At 20.0% G+C, this 11,738-nt stretch overlaps 5 protein-coding genes across 5 annotated transcripts; 2 read left to right on the forward strand and 3 right to left on the reverse strand.

Moving 5' to 3' along the window:
• Positions 1–1,909: 1,909 nt before the first annotated feature.
• Positions 1,910–3,166, forward strand: SRAE_X000174000 (Actin-related protein 2/3 complex subunit 2; the record flags this gene model as incomplete). Its single annotated transcript, XM_024652396.1, has 4 exons — positions 1,910–1,945; positions 2,141–2,308; positions 2,367–2,981; positions 3,026–3,166. The coding sequence occupies 4 exons, from the start codon at positions 1,910–1,912 to the stop codon at positions 3,164–3,166; spliced, it is 960 nt and encodes a 319-aa protein (XP_024499210.1).
• Positions 3,167–3,398: 232 nt separating this feature from the next.
• Positions 3,399–4,070, reverse strand: SRAE_X000174100 (Vesicle transport through interaction with t-SNAREs homolog 1A; the record flags this gene model as incomplete). Its single annotated transcript, XM_024652407.1, has 1 exon — positions 3,399–4,070. The coding sequence occupies one exon, from the start codon at positions 4,068–4,070 to the stop codon at positions 3,399–3,401; it is 672 nt and encodes a 223-aa protein (XP_024499211.1).
• An 847-nt stretch (positions 4,071–4,917) lies between these two features.
• SRAE_X000174200 (Hypothetical protein) lies at positions 4,918–5,252 on the reverse strand (the record flags this gene model as incomplete). Its single annotated transcript, XM_024652418.1, has 2 exons — positions 4,918–5,099; positions 5,153–5,252. 2 exons carry the CDS (start codon positions 5,250–5,252, stop codon positions 4,918–4,920), a joined length of 282 nt encoding a protein of 93 aa, XP_024499212.1.
• Positions 5,253–5,466: 214 nt separating this feature from the next.
• Positions 5,467–6,931, reverse strand: SRAE_X000174300 (Calcium release-activated calcium channel protein 1; the record flags this gene model as incomplete). The annotated part of the gene is made up of 2 exons (XM_024652429.1): positions 5,467–6,266; positions 6,799–6,931. The coding sequence occupies 2 exons, from the start codon at positions 6,929–6,931 to the stop codon at positions 5,467–5,469; spliced, it is 933 nt and encodes a 310-aa protein (XP_024499213.1).
• A 646-nt stretch (positions 6,932–7,577) lies between these two features.
• Positions 7,578–9,249, forward strand: SRAE_X000174400 (UDP-glucuronosyl/UDP-glucosyltransferase family-containing protein; the record flags this gene model as incomplete). Its single annotated transcript, XM_024652440.1, has 3 exons — positions 7,578–7,721; positions 7,770–7,946; positions 7,987–9,249. The coding sequence occupies 3 exons, from the start codon at positions 7,578–7,580 to the stop codon at positions 9,247–9,249; spliced, it is 1,584 nt and encodes a 527-aa protein (XP_024499214.1).
• Between the last annotated feature and the right edge of the window lie 2,489 nt (positions 9,250–11,738).

The following is an 11,738-nucleotide window of genomic DNA, read 5'->3' on the forward strand; positions in this document are numbered from 1 at the left end:
TTAGATAATCTAACTATCATGTCAAATTTAATTTCTATTATAAAATTAACATATAAATTATTTTAAAAAGATTTGTAATAAAAAATTATTGGGAATTATTTATATTTTAATGTTTTATAAATTAATTTATTATATTTCTATATTTTATAATATAAAACATTTAGAAGTGATAAATTGAGTAATTGTATAAAATTTCTTAAAAAAAGGCTATTTTGTATGATGAATAATGGAAAAAGAATGTGCCTTTATATTATATAAATATTTTTATAGACATGCTTTTTACTTTTATTCAAATAATATTATTAAATTTGTACTATAATTTTATTTAATTTTTTGTTAAATTTCTTTAATTTAAAATATTTTCTATGATATTAATATAAATATTGTAAATATTTTGGAACTATAAAAATGTATCATGTAATGAATATAATTTAAACATGACATCTAACTTTTAAAAATAAAATAAAAAAAAAAAATTTTATTTTATGATCATGCTGATTAAATAATCAAAGTTTTATAATACTATTAAAAATATTACAATGATAACTGATGGATTAATTAATGTTATCATATCTCAAACGCTATAAATTTTATGCAGTTATTGTAATAATTTTAATTATATTATATATTTTTATCTTTTCTCTTAAATAAAATATAGAATACTATAAAATATTAAATATATACTAATAAATAGTTAAAATCATAATTTTTCTATCAACAAAATTAATTTTACCAGTAATAAATTTTATAACTGATAAAAATAAAAGGTATAAAAGATTAATTATAAAAAAATTTTATAATATAATACAGTTATATCGGTAAATTTTATTTAATATATATTAAGATTTTTATAATATCTTCTAATTTATATTTTTTTTTATTTTATTTAAATAGTAAAATACACCCTTATTTCGTTATAGGCCAAAACTTTAAGGTATAAAATAAATAAATATAATCAACTATATTTATTTTAAAGTAAATACAAGATTTCAAATAGGATATAATAGAATAAATAAAATATTTTTTTTATACAAAACCATATCCTTTAAAATTATAAAATACAAAGAATATAGAAAAAAATATTAATCTCTAATTTTGAGAATTTTGAGAATTATATTATAAAATAAAATAATTATTTTTAAATTGTACATTTCTTTGTCGTTTTATTGTTATTTTTTGTGAAACGACCAATATGGTTGTTTAAGCATTAACTATTTGTATTTCAAATAATTATTTTGTTTGAAAAATCTATTGTGATACATTTTTTTTAAGAAAAAAAAAATTAGAAAAATATTTTTTTTTGTTTGAAATTTTACTTTAAACATATTTCTTATAAAAACAATTTTATAACTTTATAAATAAAAAATGTGTTTTAATAATTTCAATTAAATTAACTCCTTTTTATTATAACTATTTTCAATGAATTTTAATGTATATATATGAATATACTTTATTCTAAGTATTGCTTAATTCTTTACTAAATGTTAGTTCATGTATACTTAATTTTTTGTTTGAAATTTAAGTAGTTGCATGATGTATTTATGAATATTTATGTTAAAACTTTCACTTATATTGCTTGTATATAATTGTATAAAATTTTTATATTTAACACTATAAAATTTAACATCTTTAGAATATCCATTTATGTAATTTTTTTTTTATTTTTATATTATATTAACTATAAAGATTGATGATAAGAATAATTTTTTTCAACTTTTTTTTTGTAATTTTAAAGATTAAACTGTTCATTGAACATAAATAAAAAATTTTTAATACTAGATAAAAGTAGTATAATTGTTATAACTTTTTTATTTAATTATCTTAACTCTATGTTTAATAGTACAAAAAATATTTGAAAAGAAGATATTGATTAAAATATTAACTTTAAGCATATGTGTAAATTCGATCAATGTCAATAAGAATACATTGCCTACATTTAATTGAGGTAAAACATATCTTTTCTGTTGAAAACTAGTATAAATATAAAGAAATATAGATATAAAGTTAAAATGCAAATACTCTGCAACACTTTAACTGACCAAGAATAATATTTTGATGTTAATCAAATGTTAACTTATGGCCTCGTCATTTATTTATTTTTTTGATTATTATTTAATTTATTTTTTTTTTCAAATTACAGATGCATTTTATTAATACGCAAAATTATATTATACTTGAAACATTAACACAACGTATAATAGATTATAAAAATGGAAATGAACCAAAAAAAGTTAATCAAACATTTTGTGATTTTGATGGTGTTCTTCTTAATATTTCAAATCACGAGAATAATCGTAAATTAATAAAAGTAATTACTACATATTTTATAAAATACTAATGTTTTTATTTTACATTAATTTTTTTAGTTAAGTATTTATTTAAGTTACTTTAATGAATTAAAAGAATATGGCGCTATGGAAGTATTAAAAAGAATTTATGGCAATTTTTTGATATCTCAACCAATTGAAAATTATAGTATAACATTACTTTATAATATAGAAGAAATTGCATCTAATTATGAGGCAATCGTTAATGAAGCTTCTTTAATAAAACGTAACTGTTTTGCTGCATTATTTGAAAAATATTTTAAACTTCAACAAGAAAATATACCAACAAAAGAACAAGCTGTAATTCATTATAGAGATGATGAAACATTATATGTTGAAGCAAGAGAAGATCGTGTTACTGTTATAATTGCAACACAATTTAAAGATCCTGAAGATGTTTTATATGGTAATATATTTTTACAACAATATGTTGAAAGTAGAAAAGTTAACAAAACATCACCACAAATAATTTTTTCAAATGGAAAACCACCTATTGAAATGGCTAATATTAAATCTCCATTAGGAAATAATAATGTATTTTACATAGCTTTTGTTCTTGAAAAAAGACATACGAATAAAGAAGTAATGGGAAATACAATTGATCTTATACATATATTTAGAGATAATCTTCATTATCATATAAAAGATTCAAGAGTAAGTTTTTTTTTTTAATTAAACATTATAATTATTTAATTTAGAGATATGTACATTGTCGTATGACAAAGAAGTATAATGATTTTATAAAAATTCTTCAACGTGCCCATTTGGAAGCAAATACATCAGAAAATAGACCAATTCATCATGTTCAAAAAAAAGGGATGGTAAGAAAACAATTTTAAACCATTAAAATTTACTCAAACTTTATATACGCAATATTATTTAATTAAAATATTATGGTACAATTTTATTGGTAGCTCAAAAATACATTGCGAAATATTAATTAAATTTTAATTGTTTTTAAAAATTTTTAAATTTGTCATCCTTTTTGATATAAAATATCTTGTGTTTTAAGTACAAGTTATTATTTCTATGCATTTAAAACATCAATTATATATAATTGCTTATTTTTTCTTAAAATGTATTATACATCATAATTAAGAAACATATTGTTAATAGAAGTATAATAAGAAGTAAAAAAAGTCTATTTTGGACAAGTCTTCTAATCATCTGAGATATGAGTCTATCACTTGATAAAAGATCTGCTCCTGTTTCACGAAGACGTTCACGAGCACGATTTAATGTCTCACGTTGAGAAGACAAATCTTGAAGAACTGTTGTACCAATATCTTCTGTCTCCAAAGCAATTCGATATGATTCTTCTATTTTTCTTGAACCTCTTTCTAATCTTTCAGTATTTGCAATTAATTTATCTTTAATATCATATGATGTTGGATTATCAATATGCATTAATTCATCAAAATTTTCTTTATTATTAATACGTTTTAAAGCTTTCTGTAATTCAATTTCTAGTTGTTTCTTATCACTTCGATAACTTCTCACACGAAGATCATACTTAGTTCTTTCAGGACTATTTATGTCAAAATCTCTTACTGATAATTCCATTTGATCTAAAAGATCCCCAACTTCATTTAATGTTTTTTGAATTTCATTAATAGCAGCAGCTTTTTCAGAACCATTTTTATTTTTAAGTTGACCAATATTAGCAGTTATTTCACCTGTAGTAACTGAATATTGTTTCTCAAATTGTTGAAGAATATTAAGAAGTTCTGAATTAGAAGACATCAAGTTTGTCTAAAAAAAATTATAAATATAAAAAAAAAAGTTTTTTAATGTATTAAATAAAAATTTGTTTTAGATAAAACGTAATCATATTTATAAGTAAAATAAATATTTTATATTTCACCATTTTATGGTAATAAAAATTATTAAAATAACTATAATAATATTTTAAATTTAGCATTTATTAATAATTATTAAAAAAAATGATATATTTTAAACATTTCATTTAACATTATAATACTAATTTTATCAGAATAATATTTAATATCTATTAATAAAAAAGAATTATAATGTTTTTGACGTGTTTACTTATAGGGGACGCCTACCCAATAAAAGTATTTTACTAAGGCCAAAATAATAATAGATAAAATAAAAATACTTTTTAAGATTATAAAGCTTTTTCTCTGTTTCTCTTAATTTTATCAAAAATTTTAATAGAAAAATGATAAAGTAGAATTAAAGAAATATATTTTGATAAAGAAATTTATATAAAACTAAAAATAAATAATTACAAATTTATATAAAATTATAATAATTGATTAAATGACCTATTTAATAAGAAATATAATAATTTTTTTTTAAATAAAATAACATATAAGTTTAATTTAAAATTTTAAAGTTTATTTAAAAGATATATTAAAATATAAAAATTTCATTAAAATAAATGAATATTTTTAAAATAGAAATTTTCTATTTTATATATAAGTAACAATAGTAAAAATATAATTTAAAATTATAAACTTTTATTTTAGTTATTACAATATAATAAATTGTTTAAGAAAAAAAAAACATATTTATGATAACAATAATTTTAATTAATATAATAAAACGTTTTTATGATGTTGAGTATTTAGCGACTAAATCCATTAACAGGATAGCACTTATTTTCTTGACATTGATAATTTGATGGACATCTATTATCTATACATGGTCCTATTGGTGTTAGTGAAACTGCTTTTAACATTCTAAAACATTTATTTTCATAACATGTATATGAATGTGGACAATAACCTTGTTCACAAGGGCCTATTTCTGTATATAAAATAAAAATAATATTAAATATATTTTAAAAAAATTTTACTTACCACTACCAATTTCAAACTCTTCATAATTTTGTTCTTGACTATAGGCAAATTTAATAAAGCATAACAAAAAAATATGTAATATTGTGATACAACGAATCATATTAAAAATTAACTAATAATTAATAAAATGTATTGAAAATAACAAAAGTTAATTAGTTTTATATACTTTTTCAATGACTAAGAACGGGATGATACGAAGTTTGTTTAGTAAAATAAAATCAAATATTAGATCAAAATAAAGATGTCGAGATTTGAGGATTAATTGTTCATTGCAAAATTACCTTTATACCAAGTTAATAGAAAATATTATATTTCTATGCTAATTGTATTGATGACGATTTTTTTTTATTTTCTAAGTCAGGTAAACTATCATTAATACCAGCTTTGTCATAGTCACTAATTTTATTCTCAAGATCCATACTTTGTATGTACTTATTCTTAAAACTAGCCATTTTAACTTCCGCTCTATGGATAGAATGATTTGTTCGATCTCTATTTATTAAACACGAAATAAGGATAAATAGTATAAAAACGGGTATTAATATTCCTCCTGCTACATATGCTGCTGGAATATAATCAACATTTTCAAATTTAATAATTGCTATAATGGCAATTAATACTATAAATAGTATTAAACCTAAACATGTACTAAATATCCATGCTAAATTAATATAAAATGATAAACGTTTATGTGGAGAATCTTCACAACATCCTGTTGATTCAATATAAGGTAATAAACATGTTGATATCATTAATGCTAACAAATGAACTGATATAACTAAAATTGTTGTTATTGATAAAAGAATTAACAAATAATGAGGTGTTGTAGCTTCAAATTGAAATTCAATTAATGCAACCATAGCAAAACCAGTTAATAATGCTGATACTCTTGATGATGCTTTAATTTGTTGCTTATTTAATGTATATTGATATCTTTCTTGTCCATTTAATTCTTTTGATGTTAAATATTTTTCATTTTTATTGGTATTTTGAATAGTTATATTATCTTGAATTGGATATACAATTGTTTTTGTCATTGATAACATTGTCTCAGGATATATTTTTATTGACTTTTTTATATCTTTAGGTGATGATGTAGGTGTTGATATTGGTGCTAAAATATATTATTAATAAAAATGTTTATAAATAATACTTTAATTTTTTTTACAAAAAAAAAATAAACATTTTATATTAATTTAAATAAATTTCTATGTCTATTAATTTTATATTATAATTAATATATATAATATAATTGATTTTTAAATGTACTAAAATCTTATTAAATTTCTTAAACAATCATTTTTTTATTAACTGTATTTTACAAACTAAAGAACAAAAATAGAAATAAAATAACATATTAAAATTATTATTTATTTTAAATAATGTATTCCTTATATAATTTTTTTTTAATTTTAAAAATAGTAAAGGTATTTTTTACATCAGTTTTTTTTTAATTTAAATATAATAATAAGAATAGCGTTCAATGTAAATTATCTTTAAAATGAGAAACAAAAGGAAGAGATTAAAAAAGTATGTTTTGAAGTATTTTAAGTGTTAAATCAACATTTTTTTTACAAAAAGTCAAATATTTAAGCTATCTACATAATAAACAATTTAAAACTTATTTTAAGTGTGTAAAAATATACATGATGGTAATGAATAAAAGATTGAATCTTTACTTGTATGTGTCAATTCAGATAAACATCTTTCTTTTTCTGCTTCATTTGTATCATTCATATTTTTATCATCTTGTTTTATTGTAAAAGTATTTTCGTACATTCGTTACTAAAATTAATCAAAAATTTTTAAAAAATGTTTAAATATAATAATATGTAAAATATACAAAAATTTAAAAATATTTAAATTATTAAAATCAAATGATTAAAAATAATGATAACATAAATTACAACATTAAAAATAGTTTACCATAACATATATTATAATATTTATAACTAAACAATTACATTTAATATAATAAAATAAATTTCTATAGTAATAATATTTATATTATAAAATATATGACTACCAAGATTTAAAAACTTTTTCCTGCCTCAAAACATGACATGTGTGTAATACTGTTACAATTATTGTTAACAGACTTTGTATTAATTTTAACTTAACTCCAACTAATCTATTTGCATCATAAAAAGTTCTACATGAATCATTCTTTTTATTTGTAAGCATGATGTAATTTCTCTACAAATATAAACTTTTTTTAATCTGTGTAATCATATTTTATATACTAATAACTATTGTTTATTTAATTCATTTTGTAACTAATTTGTAAAAACTTTTTAAGATTAAAATATGTTCATATAGTTAAGAATATTAAAGAAAAATCTTATCATCATAAACGATATGATAAGAATAGATATTAACATATAAAAATGATTAAATTATTCAAACTAATTAAAAAGTTATAATTATGATACTTATTTTATTAATTTTTTCTTTTGTAATATCTACTTTTGAATATAAAATTTTAGTATTCAATCTTTTATTTGCTAAAAGTCATGTAAATTATATGAATAATTTAGGTGATTTATTACAAGAAGGAGGTCATAATGTTGTAAGTTTATTTTAAAAATTATTTTTATTATTTACATTTTTTTTTAAGACAATTTTAAGAGTTCCTATGAATCCAGATGTTGAAGGTAGTAGGACAAAAATAGCAAACGAAATTGAATCAAAATATAGAAATAAAGAGATTGATGAAAAAGCAAAAATAATGAAAATAGTTGAAAAAGGTTCTTGGATAAGTAGAAATTCAGAAAATCCATTTAATTTTGCTTTTGTATGTTTATTTTTATTTATTAATATATGATTTTTTAAAGGAATTATATGAAGTTACAAAATGGGGAACAAAAGCGTGTGAATTTACTATAAATAATTCAGAACTAATGGAAGAATTAATAAATGAAAAATTTGACCTTGGTATTGTAGAAGCATTTTTTCCTTGTGGATTAGGAGTTTTAAAGCATATTAATATAACAAAACATATTTCTGTTATGTCAGGAGCGTTATTTGATCCTTTTTATTCTAGATTTGGATTATCATTTTATACTATGCAAATACCATCAATTGCTTCACCTTTTACACCTCAAATGTCGTATAAAGAAAGATTTTATAATTTTTTTGCTTATATTACTTTAGAAATAACTTATTATAATCATATAAGTGCTGGAAATAATATGTTTTCAAAATATACAAAAACAAGTAATATTGATCTTGATAAAGAATTAATTTCATCTGCTTTTTTTGTATCTAATGATGATCCAATTGTTAGTTACAGCACACCACAATGTCCTAAAATACTTCGATTAGGAGGTTTATTAATTGGAAAACCAAAACCATTAAATAATGAATTTGATAAATTATTAAATATACGAGAAAAAAATGTTATTATTTCATTTGGATCAATAGCTAAAAGTTGTTTAATGACAGATGAAATGAAATTAGGAATGGTTAAAATATTTAAAAGTTTTCCAAATATAACATTTATATGGAAATATGAAGAAGATAGACCTGATATTCTTAATGGTATTGAAAATGTTGTAACAAGTAAATGGATACCACAAGTTGATCTTTTAAATGATCCTAGAGTGTCATTATTTGTAACTCATGGTGGTATGAACACATTGAATGAAGTAGCATATTTTGGTGTACCAGTATTAACAATACCATTGTTTGGTGATCAACCACGTAATGCAAAGATGTATGAATTTGCTCAAATTGGTAAATCAATTGATAAAAAAGATTTAGTAGAAAATAATGATTTAATTATCTCGTTATTTAAAGAACTTTTAGAAGATCCTAAATACAAAGAAAATGCAATAAAAATATCAACTTATATTAAAAATAGACCATATGATCTAAAGGAAGTTTTCTTAAAGCATATTGATTTTGCTGCTAAATTTGGTAATGTTCAACAATTAGGAGTTTATAATGAAAATATGCCATTTTGGAAATACTTGATGCTCGATGTTATAGCTGGAATAATTTTAATAATTATTTTATCTATAAGTGTTTTATATAGAATGTTTTGTACAATGAAATTTATGTTTACTTATGCAAAAGCACATGAAAAAGTAGAATAATATCGTAAAAAATAAAATAAATTATTTTAAAAAATTTTAAAATTTAAGTTATTTTATAAACAAATTTTATGTTGTTTTGATAATAATTTAAAAATCAAATTGTATATTTTGAATAAAAGTTTTTGTGCAATAGTTTTTATTTAAATTACAGCATATATGATAAAATCTTATTATTTTGACATAAAATATTTTTTTATATTAATTTATTTTAATTGTGTATGGTAAAAAAATTATACTTGAAAATAAAAATTAAAGTTGTCTTAAAACACCAGAAAATTGTAAAGGTGTAAATACAACTTTAAATATTCATAAATTTATTCTAATAAAAACTATTGAAATTAAATAAATTTATTAATAATTTTTTATTTGATTAAAAAATTAGAACAAATTGTATTATTCATACAATACTATTATAGTTTGTATATATACAATTATTAGATGTTTTTTCTAATCTTTTTTAATCTTTATTTATAAATATATATTTCAATTTAAAATATTATAAAATATTTATATATAATAATATTAAAAATATATACAACTATAAAACACATTTACATTTTTTTTTAACTTTGGAGGTTGTTAACATTTATTTAAAATATATTTTGAGAAAGTTAGAATAAATACTAAACCTACTATAATAAATAACTATCCAATATATGAGGGTAAAATAAGTTGTGAAAAATTATTTTTGATATTTTCATTTTTAAAAAATCTTTTCGAACATAAAATAATGCGCCGATGGTGAAAAGGATAACTACTTTTTTAAAGATATATTGCAGCATAAAGTACAATAAAAACCAAAAATAGGATCTGTTGCAGAATGATTATTTCAAATGATTTAAAAATAAAATTTAGTCTAAAGGTAACAAAAAGTTGGAGAAGCCGTTTTTGATAATAACGTTTTGTAAATAACAATTTTTAAACATGATATAAGTTTTCAAGGTAGCCATACAATTTTTAAAATAATATAATATTAAAAAAAAACATTTTTTTAAAAATTTAATTAATATGAAAAAAATTTTTAAATTAATCATAAATTTCAAAAAATTTTTTTTTCAATGTGATTATGTAGTTTTTAATGCTTTTTTTAATGAAACTAGCTTTGTTAGAAAAAAGCATTTTGTTATTGAAATATAGATTATAATAAGTTTATTAAAAATTATTACAATCTATTATATGAGATATTCTGTTAAAATGTAAAATTTTTTATAAAATTTAAAAAAATTGACAATTAAACTAAAAATTATAAAAATGATAATAAAATGTAAATTATGTATTAATTAATATTTTTCGAATGAAATAATTACTAAATTGTATCATATGAAATGCATTTTTTTATTTTAAAATTTTAAATTTGCATAAAAAAGTGAAAAATAAATATTTTTTTTAAAAATATCTACTATTGGCTTCTACACATTGTTCCCAACCTGATACGAGCTTATTGATTCCATTTTCATAAAAATTGGCTTCTCTAGAGACAATAAATTCTTCAATAAGCAATTTTTTATTAACTCTTCGTCTTTGAAGACTTTATCCTTGAGAAATTGGTTCAAATTTTTGAAAAAATGGAAATTCGTTGGAGCGAGATCTGGAGAATATAGTGGATGCAGCAGAGTTTCATATTTCAATTCGTTGAGCTTCTGGAGCGTTGTTTTTGAAACATGTGAGCGGGCATTGTTGTGTAATAAGATAGGACCTTTCTATTGACTAAAGAAGGCTTTTTTTTGGACAATTTCTAATACATTTTTTCTAATTATGCACAATAAGATTCAGAATTTATTGTTTTATCTGGTTTCATAAATTCGTAGGAACCAGTCTTTCCGAAGACCACCAAACAGTAACCATTACCTTCTTAAATGTTATTTGAGGTTTTGGGAATTGTTTTAAAGTCTCATCATCATTTAATCATTATCCTGTGTGTTTTCTATTGCCATACAGAATCAACTTCTCAGCAAAAGTTTTAATTTGATTAAAAAATGGGTCTTGTAGGTTTGAATATAATTTAGATTATTTGGGTAACAAAAATATACCTTATATTACAATTTTTATCTTTTTATATACTTTTTTATTCATCATTTATTTTTCATTATTTATTTATCATCATTATCTAATATCATTGATACCAATCTATCAGTGTCGTTATTGTTCCTTAGAAACAAAGAAGAACAAATTTCTAAACGACTATTTCTTGACTTTTAGTTACTTAATGGGAAACCTATTAATCTAACTTTTTTGTTTTGCCAGTTTGTTTCAAATGGCGAGAAATGGTATTCTTTAAAACTCCAAAGTCTTCTGATATCTTCCTAACTGTTTGTTGAGAATCAGCTTCAATTATCGTTCTTAAGTAACTGTTATCAACGACTGTTCTCATTCCAAGATCTTTATTTCTCTCTCTGAATCTTTTGAACCATCTTTATACAGTTGATGTTTTCACAATGTTTTCTAAAAAATACAGTATTAATATTTTCTGCTGCTTTTGCTGCATTAGT

This window comes from Strongyloides ratti, scaffold srae_chrx_scaffold0000002, assembly GCF_001040885.1.
Source record: "Strongyloides ratti genome assembly S_ratti_ED321, scaffold srae_chrx_scaffold0000002".
Taxonomy (NCBI): Eukaryota; Metazoa; Nematoda; class Chromadorea; order Rhabditida; family Strongyloididae; genus Strongyloides; species Strongyloides ratti.